Raw genomic sequence first — 16,109 nt, forward strand, 5'->3', positions numbered from 1 at the left:
ATTAAGTTAAAACTAGGTCATTAGGGTGGGCCTTACTCCAACATGGCTGGTGTCCTTCTAAGAGGGGATTAGGACACGGGCGTGCAGAGGGACAGCCGCAGGAGGACATGGGGAAAGAGGGCCTCCCGGCCTCCACTCCCCAGGGTGAGAGGAACAATCAAGCCACATACCTTGAGCTTGACCTTCCAGCCTCCAAAAGCCGTGGGAAAACACATCTCTGTTGTTGAAATCACCGGGCTGCGGCAGCCCCAGCACTCGCACATACCCAGTTTGGGGTCCCTGTGAACACCCTGGGGGTGGGGCGGAGGACGAGAAGGGGGAGCAGCGAGGCTCTGGGCTGGGTGGGAAGTGGGCGTGGCATGCTGTGCACCTGTCTTCACGCAAAAGCACACTCTGATCCCAGGAGCTGGAGAAGACCCCTGGCTGTCTGGCTCCAGAGCCCATCAAGACTGTTCCTGGAGTGGGGGTTGGGGGGGCGGTGGGAGGACAGGACACCCGTCCCTTCTGCTTGTCAGTACTAACAGGCCCATCACAGCAGCCAAGATGACTCAAGATGGAGGAACAGCGGCGGTCACGCCCTCACGCCATCAGCTTTCTGGCACGATCTCTACCTCATTCACAAAGAGGCCCGTGCTTTGGGTGGACAGAGAACCCAGGAAGCTGGCCAAGGCCTTACAGCTAGTCCCTCTCAGAGCCAGTGTTCAAACGAGGCCCAATTCTTAAGCTTCATCTCAGCTTAAGACGCCTTCTGGCAGGACAAGAGTGGGTCCTGAGGGACAGGTCAGGGAGCAGGGTCCACGGGAGGCGGGCCCAGGTCAGCTCCATCAGAAAGAAGGCGAGGTGGGCGCGGGAGGAGAGAAGGGAGGAGGAGTTTATTTCTCTGGGGATGGGGGGGGGGGCGGGTCAGGGCAAGGCAATGTCCTCCAGCTTCTGGTCCAGCGTCTTGAGGTCATCCAGGAAGCGTGTCGGGGTGAGAATGTGCGAGGAGCCTGGGCAGCGAGGGAGGGTTGGGGAGGTGGATCTAAGAAGTCTAGACTCCCTAGAAACATAGGAGTCCAGCCCCCAGGGGACCCCTTCCGTGGGAACCCAAGCCCCAGCCCCTCAGAAAGTCAGGAGTTTCCAGTCACTCACCCAGGGCTCCCCGACACAGGCCCTGCACAGGCTCCAGGGTTTGGGGACCCAACAGGGAGTCCCCTGCCAGCCCGACCCTCTAAAGCACGTAGGAGTCCAGCCCCGGCACCCAGGGTACCCCAGCCCTGGCTTCTCACCAATGAGGACCTCCCACTTGCCATCGGTGGCCCTGGTCACCTCGTAGGCGGCCCTCATCTCTGACATTGCCACGCCGCCCAGGACGTAGATGATGAGCCGCGGCCCGGCCCGCGTCTCCACGCCGGCCTTGCTCTTGTGCCAGTGGCCGAAGCGGGCACTGTGCAGGGGGAGACGGGCACAGGTCAGTCCGGGCAGGAGACTCTCCCCCGCACGGCCACACCCCTCATCTCCATGGGCCTGGGCGTGGGGCAGGAGGCGGCCCCCGGGGGCCCTCACCTCACAGCAGCCTGGGAGCTGGATGTGGGGGCGGGGTCGGACACGAAGGGCCACAGCTTTCGGTCCAGCCGGTCCTCCACGGCATCCTGGGAGCCAGAGAGGGAGGCTCAGGACAGCCTCACAGCTTCAGGTGAGGGCATCCGGGCTCCACGGGGGTGGGCGGGGCAAGGCTGCTGGGCCCCCAAGTGGGCAGAGGTGCCAGGGGCCAGAGGAACAGCGGGCCCAGGCCTGGTCCTTTTTGCCTGTTGCTCCTTTGGGCTCCCAGGACAGGTAGGGGCTGGTGGTGGGGAGGGTGAAGCGGGAACACGGGGCTTTCTCGGGGAGGGTGGGCAGCAGGGGGAAGAGACCTGAGGAGGACCAAGGGGCCAGTGCTTGGACAGGAAATGCGGCTCCCCCTTGAGGTGCCCCCCCCCCGCTTTCCTAATTCCTCCGGTGTGGGCTTGGGGACCCCCCCAACAGCAGAGCAGATCGGATGCCAGGGGGATGCCCATAATGAGGGATTTGCCTTTAAGCCCTGAGGCTTAGCACTGTGACATGAAGAGGACTGAGCCACGGCCTAGACCAGGGCCGGACTTGCCATGGTGGGCAGGGGGAGGCAGGGGGAGGTGAGGCCCCACCAGTGGTACCTCCATCACATCCTTGATGACTGGGGTCCAGCGGGACAGCTGATAGGTGGGCTCCAAGCGCTCCCTCCGCTCTAGCCGGCTTGAGGTGCCAGAGCCCTACAGGCGGGGCGCAGGGACGGGGGCGGGGGCGGATGGGGGAGAAGGAGGTGGGTCACGGGCAGGACTGGGGACTCATCTGGCTAGAGGAGGCGCTGCAGAGAAAGATGGAGAAATGGAGCCGAGAAGCAGAGAGAGGGAAGAAGGTGAGAGGAGAGAGGGTTGGGGGGGGAGAGAATAGGGAATGAGAAGGAAAAAGAGATTCAGAGCCCGGGAGACTGAAACCTGTGGCAAAGAGAGACGACAGACAGGTGGAGACAGAGGCTGAAAGGTGTGGAGAAACAGAGAAATGGGGAGGTGGGGGCAGGGTGACAGGGGGCTGGGAGAGAGATGAGCGACAGGTGAGGGCACAGGAGAGCCACCCCAGCAGCGGAGGCAGGGTCAGGGGAGGTGGGACACACGGGGCCAGAGAGAGACAGGAGAGGCCAAGACAGCTGAGTACAAGAAGCTGCTGTGTGGGTGAGTTTGGGGTGGGGGTGTGCGGGGGGGCGGTCCTCTGAGTCCTCCAGGAGCCCATGGTCGACCGTGTGCTGGTGACCCTGCTCTCCGTCCCCTGGGACTCCGGCCACACACCCCACAGCGCACCACCAGCGGGACCACAGCTCTAGCTACACCTCACCTGTTTATCATGCAACCCATGGCTGGGGACAGCTGCGGCGCCCGCTGGTCCCCAGACCTGACCCTGTCCTTCCAGCGCCCCACCATGCTTTGGAGGCCCCGGGCTCCCAGGCCCCAGGCTCTGACTCCCAGGCACCGCCCCCCATGCTCACATTTGCCCTCCGCCCAGTCTGACCCTAACGGCCTGTGGCCGGCGTACCCCGGGGTTGGTGACCGTGCCCCCCAGCTGCTCCAGGTTCCGGATGAGGCTGCTGTGTGCCTGCACGTTGGCGTGCTGGATCAGCTTGGCCAGGTTCTCCTCACTCACACCTGGAGGAGGAGGACAGGTGGGCTTCTAGGGATGGGACCCTCATGCGGGGGGCTGGCTCAGAGAGGGCAGGGAGACAAAAGGTGGCCACGGGGTTCCTGGGTGAAGGGGTTTGAGGGTGGCGAGAGGAGGTCCCTAGACTGTGATGGGGGGGTCCTCAGGAGAGGATGCTAGAATTCTGGATGGGGATCCCAGAGGGGAGAGATGGGGGTCCCGAATGAGTTGATGGGGCCAAGTTTGAAGGAGTCAGGTTTGGGGGTCGCTATGTCAGTGGAGCCCTCAGATCAGTGGCGGGGCTTCTCAGGGTTGAGGTGGGTTTATCTGTCGGGTCTAGTGTGCCTGTTGAGTGGGGACATCCCAAGGTCGGGAAAACTGTGGGGTTGAGAGATTCCCAGGACCACTGCAGACCCCTGTGAATGGAGGTCTCTGGAGGTCTTCCCAGGCCCCCAACCCACCGTTCCGTAGAAGGATGTACAGCAGCAGGACCCGAATCTTGTCATAGGCTGGCACCGCCGTATCCAGCAGCACCGGCACGATCAGCTTCATGGCATCCTTGATTTTCTCACCTTCTGCGTCTGAGCCCATGGCCAAGTCCTGCAGGGCAGGGGTCGGTGGGCTTCCAGGGCTGGGCCACCCCCAGAGTCCCGGGCAAGAGCTTGGGGAGGGCCTTCTTCCTACTACCAGGTCTCTGAAGGTTTTATCCACAGGCCCCGCCCCTCTCAAGACCCCGACCTCTCCACAGGCCCCACCCCTTATCCGGTTCCTACCCCCTCTATGGACCCGCCCACCCATAGAGGGCAACCTTGTCCCAGGACCGCCTCTCTCCCAGGGCGGAGCCCCATCACAGTCCCTGTCACAGTTCTCCGAAGCCCCGCCCCCTCACGGGCCACACCTCTCCAAGGCTCCTCCCCTGCAGACCCGCCCCCTCTACAGGCAGGTCTCTGAGGCCCCACCCCCGACCCAGGCCCGCCCCCACCTGCTCCACACCGCACAGCTTCTCCACGGGACCCTTGAAGTGCTTCATGCAGTCGTCGGCTAAATGCAGGTGCGTGGAATACTGCGGGGTGGGAGGAGGAAGTTGGGGGGTGACAGAAACTGAGTCCCAGTCCCCCACCCAGGTTCCCCGCCCAGGCTCACCTTGTTCAGCTCCTTCTGGTACTGCGGCATCTTTTTCAGGATGTGGGACAGGTCTTTGATGTTGGCCTGGGGACAGGGAGGCCGTGAGGCCTGGCCCTGCGTACCCGGATCCCACTCCGGGCTCGGCCACGGGACTGGGGCCCAGCCCCCACTCGATGGCGGCACAGGCCTCTCTGCCCCAGCTGCCCATCCAGACGCGGGCCCGCCCCTACCTTGTCCGTGGTCAGCCTCTTGCTCTCACAGAACGTCTTCAGAAGCTCCGTGACCCTCCTGGTGGTGAAGAGTGTGAAGAGTGAGCAGGGGTGGGTTGGGGACTGGCGCCAAGGCTGTAGTTTGACAGCAGTGTGTGCGGGGGATGTGGGGTGTCACACAGCCGGGACGGGACGCCGGAGCCAGGGGACACATGCGGCCCTGGACTAGGCCATGGGCAAGGCCACACTGAGGAGTTGGCTGAGGGGCGTGGCTTGCAGGGGGGAGGCGCTCACCCTGGGCCAAAGACCATGCACGTGACCCACAGTGGGGGGTGGGGGAGGGGACGCGACTGGGGACACGGAGTGGCCCACGCACTTGGACACGTCGGCGATGTGCATGTGCCGCAGCTCCACCCACAGGTCATCGTCCTCGTCCAGCAGCACAGCCTTCTCACGGGCCTCGCTCAGCCCCGTGGTCTCGTACCTGCGGGACACCGAGGGTCAGGGCAAGCAGCTGAGGAGGGACGCGGGAGCTGATGTGCCCGGGTTAGTGTCCCTGGGCTCTGCGTACTTGTACGTGTCCTGTTCGATGTTCAGCAGGTCATAGGCCATCGCCTGGAAGGTGAGTTCATGCAGCAGTGGGGACACGGGGTCCGCCCCCCGGTCCATGATGAGTAGCTGTGAGCGGGTTTTTTCAGGGCCCTGGGGGGACGGTGGGCAGGGTTGAGGATCTGCCCCTGTCCTTCCTCAGTCGCAGCTTCACCCCTCCTCCCCCGCAGGCCCCCTTACCTCGCCCAGACTGGGATTGTCTGCCTTGAACGCATTCAGCTTGGCCAGGACTGCGTGGGCCAGCTGCGCTGTGACCTCTGGGCCCCTGGGGGTGGGGTGGGCAGACATGGGGGCCTCAGGCTTGGGGCAGAAGAGGGCCAGGCCCACGCGGGAGGTCAAGGAAGGGGTTAGGGATGGGAGTTGGGCCCCGGGCGAAGACAAGGACTGGGGTCAAAAGTGAGGTTCAAGGCTGCAGGCAGGATGGGGTCAGGGCGGGGGCGGCCTGGGGGGCGGTCCCCACTTGCGGTAGCGGATGGCCGGGTACTCCTGCAGTGTGGCGCACAGTGTGGCGATCTGCTGGGCCAGTGCCTCGATCTGCCGGGCCCGCTCCCCCACCCGGAAGGGGCAGTAGAGGTTGTAGGTGCTGTGGGGAGCATCCAGGGAGAACACCTGGGGGGGCATAAGAGTCGGGGCTACTGCTCTGGGTGCACCCCTGGCCTGCACACGGCCTCCAGCACCTGCAGCTCCCCGGGGCTTCCCCTGGGCTCTGGAACCTGCCTCGCCATCCAGGAGGCAGGCCAGGCTGCTTTCAACTGATGCCGGCAGGAGGCGGAGAAACAGCCTGGGCCCCCCCGCCCCCTCGGTGGGAAGAACTCGGCCCCTCTGTGTTGGCTGCTTTCCTTTCTGACCCGAAGGCCCCCTTCTTTACTGGATTCAGTGTCTTTCCGGGGGAACCCAGGCTGTTTGGTCACCGGCTCCCGCCCCCCACCCCGGACCAGCCTCGACCGTACCTGGGCTTCGTAGGGGAGGAAGGCCAGGTGGATCTCTTTCAGCGTCTTCACCACCTTGGCTAGACGGGAGCGGCCCAGCTCACTGAAAAGGGGCTCAGGGCAGGCTGGGGTGGCAAGAGAGGGCATGAGGCTAGAGTGGCCCCACGCCCCTGCCCCGCCCCCTGCCCCCTGCCTGTTTCACTCACTGTCAGTGAAGAAGATGTGTGCTGCTTTGTAGGTGAAGGTCGGAGTTCCCCGGAAGTCGGCGATCAGGGCCTGTACTGACTGGGGGGGGCGGGGGGGGGAGGTGGGCAGACCATTGTCCAAGCCTGGTCTTGCCCCTCCAAAGCCCTGCCCCAGCCTCCCAGCCACGGCCTGTCCCCCCCCGACCATGTGCAGACATGCACAGAGGCATGCATCTACACACACACACACACACACACACACACTCATTCACACCGGCACCTTCTCCGTGGGGCTCAGCAAATAAATGGCCTCCAAACTAGGGATGGGTTCTCGCCGTTTGTTGATGTCTTCAACAACTAGCAGGAACAGAGAAAGGGCCGTATGTAGGTGGCACTGGGACTAGGGCTCATGGAGAATCTCAGACTCGGAGAGTCGGACACTTGGGCAAGAGGGCTGGATGCCAGGGCAGGGGGAGTGGACGCCCTCGGCGCCTAAGGGGAGATACCCCCCTGTGGGGCACATGGCTAAGGGTTACATGGCAGGGTTCAGCATGTTCAAGGTCACAGCCATGCCCCTCTAGGGGTCCTCCATAGAAAGTGACACATTCTGGGCATTAGGGGACCGACCCCATGCTCAGGTCTCATCTGGGCAGCATGGGGTGGGGGTGTCCACTCACTTGTAATGCCCTCAGCCAGGATGTCTGACATCTTGCAGCAGGAGGACAAGATGCGCATGCTTGGATGGTCCATGATGAGTACCTGCCCGGATGGATGGACAGAACGACTGATGGACTGAGGAGTGGGCAGGAGAGGTTCCAGCTGCCCCCGAGGTAGGGCTGGGGTGGCGGGCAGGACTGACGGCTTCAAGAGCTGGCTGGATGGGAAGACCCGACCCCAGCGTGCCGCACACCCACACACCCACCCCAACCCCCTGGACTAGCGGCCTCCCCAGGGAGTACTTATGGGTCCCACATTCAGGGCCTCCCACATGGGTCTGGACAAGGCATTCTGCCAACCCCATACCTTCCACTCCCCATCCTTTTTGACACTCCGAATGACTCCGCTCAGAATTTCTGCGGGAAAGGTAGAGCGGGCTCAGGATATTGGATTCGCTGGCCCCAACACGGCCCCGAGCCTTCTGGGTCTCCGGGCTGGGCCTCCGTCTTCAGTCCTGTTTACTTCTCTCATCAGTCTTGGGAGGGCACCCCTAGGGTCACCCCCAACTTACAGACAGGGAAACAGGTTCAGAGGACGGGTGACCAGCCTAAGCACCCTCAGCCCTAAATGGCTAAGTCCCTGGGGTTTAAGTAGTCACTCAATAACAAATATGCGTTAGATGAACGAGTAACTGAAAAGTTAGAGTTCATGTACGGGTCCACCTCCCTCCAGAGCCCAGCTCTCAGCCTCGCCATCGCAGCCTTGAGTTCTCCTGCTGGGGGCCTCGAAGCCAGACCGACCCCTCCCAACCTCCATCAGTTTCCTTGCAGGACCCCTGACTCCCTGCTCTGAAGCAGGCCTAGCTTCTCCGCATTAACCTCGTGTAGGAGGCTCCGCTTTGGGCTGGGGTGCTAGGGGTTTGAGCCATAGTCTGCCCTGCCTTGCGGAGGGAGAAGCAGAAGGGACAGGGTAGCCCCGCCCGCCCAGAGTGTCATGTCCACTCTTATCAGGACCGCCAGGGCGGAAGGAGCAGGAAGGAGGTTCTGAGGCCGGAACTACTTGAGATGGGGGAAGGGGCGACCTCCACCCCTCTCCCAAAGAGCCCCGACCCACGCCGGAGACGCCCGAGTCCTCACGCTGCTTGAGGTTCGTGGGGACCCGGCAAGAAGGAAGGTGTCCCCCACCCCCCGGGCCTGGACATTGGCCTGACCACAACCCCCAAGCTCTCACACCACCTGGGGTAGTTGACCAGCGCACCCAGCCCGGGCCCCAGTCCAAGAGTCCAGGCCCCCCCCCGGACTTTGCCAGGCTCGAAGACCCGGCAGTCGGGCGTCCAGCTGCGCCCTCTCCCCGCCCGCAGCCTAGGGGGTCCAGGCCTGCAAGCCCTGGCGCCTGCCTACGCCACCCCTAGCCCGATCCCCCTGGGTCCCGGGAGTCCAGTCTCCCAACTTTGTTTAGCTCCGGCACGGGAGAGCCGGGATGTCCAGCAGGACCGAGTCCCCGCCCGCCCCCTCGAGGATCAGGTGCTCAACGCCCAGCCGGGCCGCCAAATCCCCGCCGCCGGCGTCCCAGGGTTCGTGCACCCCCGGCCCCCGCCCCCCCAGAAGACGCACTCACTTTCCCCCACCACCGCCTTCAGCCCCGAGGGCGCCATCTTCCCCCAGGGGCGCCGCCACCGCTTCCGGGTCTGTCCCAAGGTGGGGGCGTGGCCCCGCGCGTCAGCCACCTGGACCCCGCCCCGCGGAGCTGGCCCCTCCCCCACCGGTCCTCGGAGAGGAACATCTGCCCCGTGCAGAGTGGGCGGGCGGATGTGTCCACGCAGACGAGTGCGGAGTCGCTGGAGGGGCGCCCCGACGACACGCGCAGACGTGAGCTCAGACACACCTTCCGTGCTTGCGTGCAGCGAGCAAGTGGGATCGCGGGGAAACAACGCTTTAATCTCTCCCAGACGCGGCTACCACCCTGCCAGAAGTTTCTCCACGGCTGACGGATGCTGTGTGCCCATCCGGGGCCGCGGGGCCATAAGCCCGTGACCCACTCACCTTCTGTTCCGCAGAGCGTAGCCGCGGGCTGGACAACATGTGATCAACTCACGAGAAAGCCTGGAGGGAGGGTTGAAGCTAAACCAGCACCCACTGTGTGCCGGATTCTCACTCCATCCCTGAAGAAGCCCTGACAGGGAGTGCGGTATAGACAATGAAACCGCGGCTCAGCGGGACCCTTGTCTAGGACCACAGGATGAATACGCCTGCTGGGATCTGAACCTGGACTCTGTCCGAGGGGGGCCGCTTGTCATAGCCTTGCCCTCATGGGCTGATAATCACATCTCTCTGCTGATGAACCCGTGGGCTCAGCGGCATGCTCAACCCCTTGCACCCTTACACACACACTCAATTCACACTTGACTCGAAAGTTCATGGCCTGCTCCTGCTGTGCCCCAGCAATGGCTGCCGCCTTGTCACAGAGGGCACACAGTCCAGCAGCACCCATCCAAAAAAGGTCCCGTATCTCAGGTGTGATGCACCGGTGTGAATGCAGAGTCCAGAACTGGTTCCTTCATTTGGCCATGTTTATTAAGAGTTGGTCTGGATGGGGCACCTGCATGACTCGGTCGGTTAAGCAGTCTGCCTTTGGCTCAGGTTATAACGCCAGGGTCCTGGGTTGGAGCCCCATGTCGGGCTCTCTGCTTAGCAGGGAGTCTGCTTCTCCCTCTGCCCTTCCCCCTGTTCATGCTCTTTTGCTCTCAAATAAATAAATCTTAAAGAAAAAAAAAAAGGTAATGAGTCTGGTGCTTGGCCCTTTGCCACTTACATGGGACAGCAATTCACTAATTCAATTAGTGAATAAAAACTAGATCTGCCATGTGGCACTTAAGGTGAAGTGGAAGAGGAGAGAAAATGGTCAGTTCTGCTCTAACGGAAATAGTGATGTGAGAGCACACGCCAGGTTGGGGGGGGGGTTATCGTGTGTGGTACCAGAGGGGGGACACTCACAGGGTGACGTGTCAATTTAACTTGAACGACGTCAAGGAGCCATGCAGCGATGCAGGCAGAGAGAAGGGGATGTGGCTGGAGGAGCAGCGGGAAGTGAGGTGAGCTTGGAGGCCAGACCTCTGTGGGAAAAGGAAGGACTGACCCAGCCCAATTTGCCTGGGATTGAGAAGTTTCCAGGACACAGGACTTCCAGAGCTAAAACTGAGAAAGTCTTGGGCAAACCAGGATTGCTGGCCACTCTAGGTAGGATTTGGGGTTTTCTTCCATGTTTTCCTACCTCCCTCCATTCCTTTGTTTTTTCTTTCTTCTTCTTCTTCTTCTTTTTTTTTTTTTTAAGATTTTATTTATTTATTTGACAGACAGAGATCACAAGCAGGCAGAGAGGCAGGCAAGAAAGAGGAGGAAGCAGGCTCCCTGCCGAGCAGAAAGCCCATTTGCAGGGCTGGATCCCAGGCCCCTGGTATGATGATCTGAGCCGAAGGCAGAGGCTTTAACCCACTGAGACATCCAGGCGCCCATAAAAAAGATCTTATTTGTTTGACAGAGATCACAAGTAGGCAGAGAGAGAGGTCGGGGATGGGGGAAGCAGGCTCCCTGCTGAGCAGAGAGCCTGATGCAGGGCTCCATCCCAGGACCCTGAGACCATGGCCTGAGCCCAAGGCAGAGGCTAAACCCACTGAGCCACCCAGGCGCCCCTTGTATTTTCTTTCTTTCATAGCTTTGTTGAGATATAATTCACATAGCACAGTCACTGAGAGTACAATTCAATGCCTTTTAGCATGTTCAGAGTTGTGCGTCCGTCCCCAATTTTAGAACGTTCCATTACTCTGTGGCGTTTTCTCCTGAGGGCAACGGGAGCCAAGGGAGAGTTCCGAGCAGGGCAAGGAGGGCATCCCTGCGGCTCCTGGAGGGGAAGGGTGGATTGCAGGGGCAAAGGGAGGAGCTGGGAGGCCGTGACACCCCCTGCAGCTTCTCAGTCTGTCCCCTGGGGGTGGAAGTCTGGAGGGTCTACCAGGGTCTTCTGTGCGGGTGCCCAGGGTCTTCTGCTGCTAATGGCTGAATGGTATCCTGTCCATCCTCCCCCAAGACAGGTTGAAGGCCCAAGCTCTGGTACTTGAGATTGTGACCTTATTTAGAGAAAGAGTCGTAGCAGGAACCTCTAACACAACGCGACTGGTTTCCATGTCTTGTGACGGCCATGTGGAGACAGAGACAGAGAGGAATGTCACATGACAACAGAGCCAGAGGCTGAAATACTGCAGAGACCAGCCAAGGAGCACCAAGGGCTGCCTGCAACCCTGAGGAGCCAGGGAGCGGAAAGGAAGGACCCTCCCCTACGGGTCTCAGGAGCACGGTACCGCCAACGCCCCAACTTCTGGCTCCGGCCTCCAGAACTGTGTGACAATCATCTGTTGCTCTAAGTCCCTCAGTTTGTGACTTTGTTAAGGCAGCAGTAAATCTGCAGAAGAGCAGAGCATCCCGTTGACATTGAGGATGCGGGGCTGCCGACAGGGTGCAGGCGGGGACCCAGATGGGGAAGCATTGCCTGGGGAAGAGGACCGAGCTTTGTGCTTGGGCAGGTGTGGTGACAGTGCGGCCCATTTACTCTGAGGAGAGGTTTTAACTGGTTTCTAGAAAGGCATCTTGGGTAGGGGATGGGGTGCCCGTGGGTTCCTCCCAGTGGCACCCTCTCCCAGGCCACTGAAAGGAGGCCATAGGTGCTTGGGGGAGGGGGCAGGGACTCTCCTCCTTGCCTGCCATCCCCAGGTACTGAGATGACAGGTCTCAGGAGAAAGCTCAACCTGACATTGGTGGCAGGACAGGAAATCCCAGGCCTTTTTGGGACACCTGGGTGGCTCAGCTGGTTAAGTGTCTGCCTTCGGCTCAGGTCATGATCCCGGGATCCTGGGATCGAGCCCCGCATTGGGATCCCTGCTCAGTCTGCATCTCCTTCTGCCCCTACTCCCCCTGCCCCCAGCTTATGCTCTCTCTTGCTCTCTAAAATAAATAAAACCTTTAAAAAGGTGGTGGGGGTGGGGAAATCCCAGACCTTCTGGTATTAGGGCTGGTGGTGGGCAACCAGACCCAGGGACTGGAAGGGGTGGCCGGGAGACCAAGGTGGAGCTACTCAGCCTGGTGGTGCCTCAGTGGTCCTCAAGTCCACCTCCTTCCCCTACCACCTGCGGCTGGCAACAGCCCCACCAGCAGGGTGAGCCTTTCTCACTCTGCTTCCCACTGGAGGGCTACAGACCCCGCCTGAGCTGCCCTGGTGGCCTGACCTCTCCCAGCGGTGCCAACCAGCCCCTGTACCCCATCGTGGGGGGACACTGCTCTGGCCTGCTGCTGAGCCCCACTGAGAGTTCTTGGGGCCCAGTGAGTCTTGCTGCACAAGATCCCAAACCCAGGTCACCCTGTCTCCTGCCCCCACAGCAGCACTGTGCCCTGCTGCAAAAAACAATTATCTGGATCATCTTTATGGGGCTTAAGCTTGGGTGGGAGCAGATGGGGCATGAGCTGGGGATTTGGGGCTGGGTATCCACTCCCCCCGCCACATCCCAGTCTTTTAAAAAGCCTTCTCTGGCACAGGGCCGGGACAGAGGCCAGCAGAGAAGTGGACGGACCCAGGGGAGGGGCGCGGGGACAATGACGGACCAGGAAGAGAAGGCGGACGGGACCTCGGCTCCCTGCATCAAGGTAAGCAGATTCCACCCCACACATCCCTAACTCAAGGGCCTGTGAATGACAAGACTAATTGGTTTGTAGGGCACCTAATTAGCAAGCAAGTCTCCTGGGACCCCTGACCCAGTTGCTGCCCAAGGAAGCGCTGGTGGGCTTGGGGGTCCAAGGGCCTAGCCCAGCCCCAGGGCAGAGGTCAGTGCTCTTCGTGTTAACCCCTGGGAGGTGGGGGATGCTGGGATTCGGGGGCAGCCCTTGGTATGTTTCCCTGGGTCACATCCCAGCCCCCAGGCCACCCTGCAGTCAGGCCCCAATTTAGGATGTCAGGATGCTGGCACTGGCAGCCTCTCCCTGGAGGCAGCACCACGTGGAGTGGCCCCGCTGGCGGGGCCCCTGGGGCAGGGGCCGGGATTGGGAAGGAGGCTCAGGTCTCATTCTGAGCGGCTCTGCAGAGCAGCACATCGGCGGGGACCATGGTGAGCGCCGAGGAGGGGAGGGGAGGGGAGGGGCTCCCCAGCTGAGAGGCCAGCTAGACTGAGTGTGTCTGTCCCCCAGGCTGGCTCTCCAGACCAGGAGGGCTTCTTCAACCTGCTGAGCCACGTGCAGGGCGACCGGATGGAGGAGCAGCGGTGCTCGTTGCAGGCAGGGCCTGGCCCGACTTCTGAGAGCCGTGAGCACGGGCATGGGGGCAGGGGGTAGGGTGGGACTGGTGTGATGTTTGGGGGCATGAACCGGGCAGGGCATAGGGATCCAGGGAGAGTGGCCATCTTGGGGGCCTGTAGGCAAGAGTCTGAGGAAGCAAGCTGCAAATGGGAACACTGGGCAAGGGATGGGAGGGAGAGGCCAGCGCGCTTCCTAGAGAATGAGTGGGAGCGGAGGAGCGGGTTGGGGGCTCCGGCTGTGTCCCCTGCAGTCAGCGTATACGTTCATCCCCGCACACCTCTGCTTAACGCAGAGAGTGGCCCTGCACCCGAGATGGACAGTCTCATGGACATGCTGGCCAGTACCCAGGGCCGCCGTATGGATGACCAGCGTGTGACAGTCAGCAGCCTGCCTGGCTTCCAGCCCATAGGCCCCAAGGTAGGTGACGTGCCGCTGGGGCTGAGCAGGCACCCGCTAGGCTGAGCTCTCTGACCCTGACTCCCACCCAGAGCCAGGAGTAAATGGAGCCTTCCTCACCCTCATGTCTAACCACAATGTGCCCCTTAGAGGTGTAAGTTCCTAGTAAAAGGGCCACCCTGGGTCCATGCCAGGCACAGGATCCTGGCCGATCGGATACCCGACTTCGGGTGGGAGGACAAAGGCCCAGACGGGGCTGAGAGGGGCCCAAGGTCAGGCCGGAGGCATGTGAATGTTAGAGCCGTGGCTGGAACTCATGGCTCCTGCCTGTCTCAGGGTTTCAGGGAAGACAGAATGAGCAGCCCCCCTTCCTGGGAAGACACCTCCGAGGAAGAGGGCACCTGAGTTTATACACGGGACCCACACCTCCATACACTAGTGTGTGTCTATGACACACATAACATACATATGCACATGTACCCCGGGTTCTGATCCCAAGACCCCAAATACCGCCCTAAAGATGGTAACTCGGGAGGTAACTAAAGGAATAACTCATGTACGTAGAAGCGGGGGGATGGCAGGGGTGAACGGCAGGAGGTGGCACACAGGTACCGTCTCCCGATGTCTGGGTCAGCTTTGGCTGGCACTGCCCGTGATCCGTCCCTCTGGCTGACCCGTCTTCATCCACAGGACGGAGTGCAGAAACGAGCTGGGACGCTCAGCCCCCAACCCCTCCTCACCCCTCAAGACCCGACTGCTCTCAGCTTCCGTCGGAACAGCAGCCCCCAACCCCAGACACAAGCCCCATGAAGGCCTGAGCCATCCTGGGCCCTGCTTGGCCCCTGAAAACAGACAATAAAACACTTCCACAAGAAACAAGAAACTGTGTATGTGTATTTTCTTGGGTGGATGGGCTCGGATTCAGGAGCTCTGCTGGGCAGCACGAAGGAGCTTCTCCTCCCGCTGCTTCCGTATCCTCTCTTTGAATTCTTCTAGCTCCCGGCGCTGGGGGGTGGAGAAGGGGGGGTGGAATGGGAGAGGAGGAGGACACACACCTCGGGGGCCTGGACCCCCTTCCCTTCACCCCCTTACTCCCCCAGGGCACAGCCTCAGAGTTCAGCGTCTATGCTGGAAGCCCTGCACCGATTACAGCGAGGGTCCAAGTGGGATTAGCTTCACCTTTCAGGAAAAAGGCAAGAAAGAAACTATACACCCCTCTGCTCTCAGTTCTCTTTCCTCAGGACTGAGAGAAAAATCTTCATCCAAACCCATCACGGCCACAGGGATCCAGGCACCTCTGTCCCTTTAGGGGGGAAGAAGAGTATGTTACTTACCTGGTCTTCCCTCTCAGGTGGCCACAGCTCCCTCTGTGGGGACAAAATAGCAGCTGGAAGCATGAGCCAGGAGCCTCCGGAGCCCCCCGCCCAGGGCAGAATTGGCTGGTGGGAAGCAGACACTGGTCCCCAGCAGGCTGGTGCCCCATTCCCTCCCCCAGCCCTGGAACGAACCCATGAATACTCTCCCTGTGCCCACCTTACGCTGTATGACATAGTCTTCAAACCATCCGGCCTGATTGGCGATCCAGAACATAGCCACAGGGAAGGTGAGGTAGAGTGTCATCTGGAAGGGCAGGGGGTCAATGAACAGAGCCCGGGATTAAAGCTCTTCCACAACACGCACAGGTTGCTCAGAGCTTGGAGGACCATCCTCCCACGGAGACCGGAGTGCGTCCTCAGGGTCCCCAAGCACCGCAGAACTCCCACCACGGGCACAGAAGCCTCACACCTTAGAGCCTAGCCCTCTAGTAATAATAATTTAGGAGACCTCAGAGCCTCCTCCAAGTCTGGGGAAACGCCCCCTCAAAGACACACACACACACACATACGTACGTACACGCGCGAGCGCGGAAAGACCCCTGACTCAGAGTACAAAACCCCGTACTAAAATCAAAGGCATCTTCGTGAGACCTCACGACCCACCCGTCCGTTAGATCCCTGGAGCATCTTCAGACCCTGGAATCCTCATTACTTGGAATCGATTCCCCTAAACCCAGGGGTCTATCAGAAACGCACAACCAGCCGGCGCCCACGAGCTTCCCCAGCGCCTGGAGCCTTCCTTCTTGGAGCCCGTTTCCCACATCACTCCTCTCGGACGCCCCGCCGCTTCCAACCTTAAAGATCCCTCTCAAAACTCAGAAACTCTCTCCCCACCTTGCCCTCTTCCCCGGAGTCCCCTCCCTTCCAAAGCCTCCTCCTCAGGGCCCGGAGGAGTCCAACTGTCCACCCGCTGCAAAGCTCACTGACCCGAAACACCTCCAGCTTCACCCCCATCTCGCTTCTCCTAGGCTACAAAGCCGCTTCCGCCCAAAGTCAACCCTCCAGCAAAACAGCAGCTCATTGGGCGTTCATCGCCTCCATTACTGAAGCTGATTGGTAGACGAGGTTCGCGATGATGTCATCTTCGGGCGTCTCTTCCCTGCTT

General features: G+C 61.0%; 3 protein-coding genes across 6 annotated transcripts; 1 reads left to right on the top strand and 2 right to left on the bottom strand.

Moving 5' to 3' along the window:
- Nucleotides 1–853: 853 nt before the first annotated feature.
- Nucleotides 854–8,624, bottom strand: STXBP2 (syntaxin binding protein 2). 2 transcript variants are annotated; one of them, XM_059159806.1, is made up of 19 exons: nucleotides 8,518–8,622; nucleotides 7,267–7,316; nucleotides 6,921–7,002; nucleotides 6,524–6,600; nucleotides 6,265–6,343; nucleotides 6,080–6,183; nucleotides 5,590–5,738; nucleotides 5,310–5,394; nucleotides 5,092–5,222; nucleotides 4,897–5,004; nucleotides 4,542–4,599; nucleotides 4,330–4,395; nucleotides 4,169–4,249; nucleotides 3,648–3,786; nucleotides 3,085–3,194; nucleotides 2,172–2,267; nucleotides 1,546–1,631; nucleotides 1,269–1,426; nucleotides 854–989 (listed from the first exon to the last, which is right to left on the bottom strand). In XM_059159806.1, the coding sequence occupies exons 1-19, from the start codon at nucleotides 8,552–8,554 to the stop codon at nucleotides 904–906; spliced, it is 1,782 nt and encodes a 593-aa protein (XP_059015789.1). In that variant the 5' UTR covers nucleotides 8,555–8,622; the 3' UTR covers nucleotides 854–903. The 2 variants fall into 2 exon arrangements, with proteins under 2 accessions (XP_059015789.1, XP_059015790.1); XM_059159807.1 differs by lacking the exons at nucleotides 854–989; nucleotides 1,269–1,426; nucleotides 1,546–1,631; nucleotides 2,172–2,267 and adding an exon at nucleotides 2,276–2,586 and having other exon boundaries at nucleotides 8,518–8,624.
- A 3,897-nt stretch (nucleotides 8,625–12,521) lies between these two features.
- PCP2 (Purkinje cell protein 2) lies at nucleotides 12,522–14,511 on the top strand. Of its 2 annotated transcripts, none has more exons than XM_059159820.1 (4): nucleotides 12,522–12,587; nucleotides 13,125–13,239; nucleotides 13,525–13,649; nucleotides 14,319–14,511. In XM_059159820.1, exons 1-4 carry the CDS (start codon nucleotides 12,537–12,539, stop codon nucleotides 14,436–14,438), a joined length of 411 nt encoding a protein of 136 aa, XP_059015803.1. In that variant the 5' UTR covers nucleotides 12,522–12,536; the 3' UTR covers nucleotides 14,439–14,511. The 2 variants fall into 2 exon arrangements, with proteins under 2 accessions (XP_059015803.1, XP_059015805.1); XM_059159822.1 differs by lacking the exon at nucleotides 12,522–12,587 and adding an exon at nucleotides 12,943–13,045.
- On the bottom strand, nucleotides 14,502–16,036 carry LOC131823446 (protein PET100 homolog, mitochondrial). 2 transcript variants are annotated; one of them, XM_059159825.1, is made up of 4 exons: nucleotides 15,932–16,036; nucleotides 15,162–15,248; nucleotides 14,963–14,995; nucleotides 14,502–14,633 (listed from the first exon to the last, which is right to left on the bottom strand). In XM_059159825.1, exons 1-4 carry the CDS (start codon nucleotides 15,956–15,958, stop codon nucleotides 14,550–14,552), a joined length of 231 nt encoding a protein of 76 aa, XP_059015808.1. In that variant the 5' UTR covers nucleotides 15,959–16,036; the 3' UTR covers nucleotides 14,502–14,549. The 2 variants fall into 2 exon arrangements, with proteins under 2 accessions (XP_059015808.1, XP_059015809.1); XM_059159826.1 differs by lacking the exon at nucleotides 15,932–16,036 and adding an exon at nucleotides 15,608–15,882.
- Between the last annotated feature and the right edge of the window lie 73 nt (nucleotides 16,037–16,109).

Source organism: Mustela lutreola, chromosome 2 (genome assembly GCF_030435805.1).
Source record: "Mustela lutreola isolate mMusLut2 chromosome 2, mMusLut2.pri, whole genome shotgun sequence".
NCBI lineage: Eukaryota > Metazoa > Chordata > Mammalia > Carnivora > Mustelidae > Mustela > Mustela lutreola.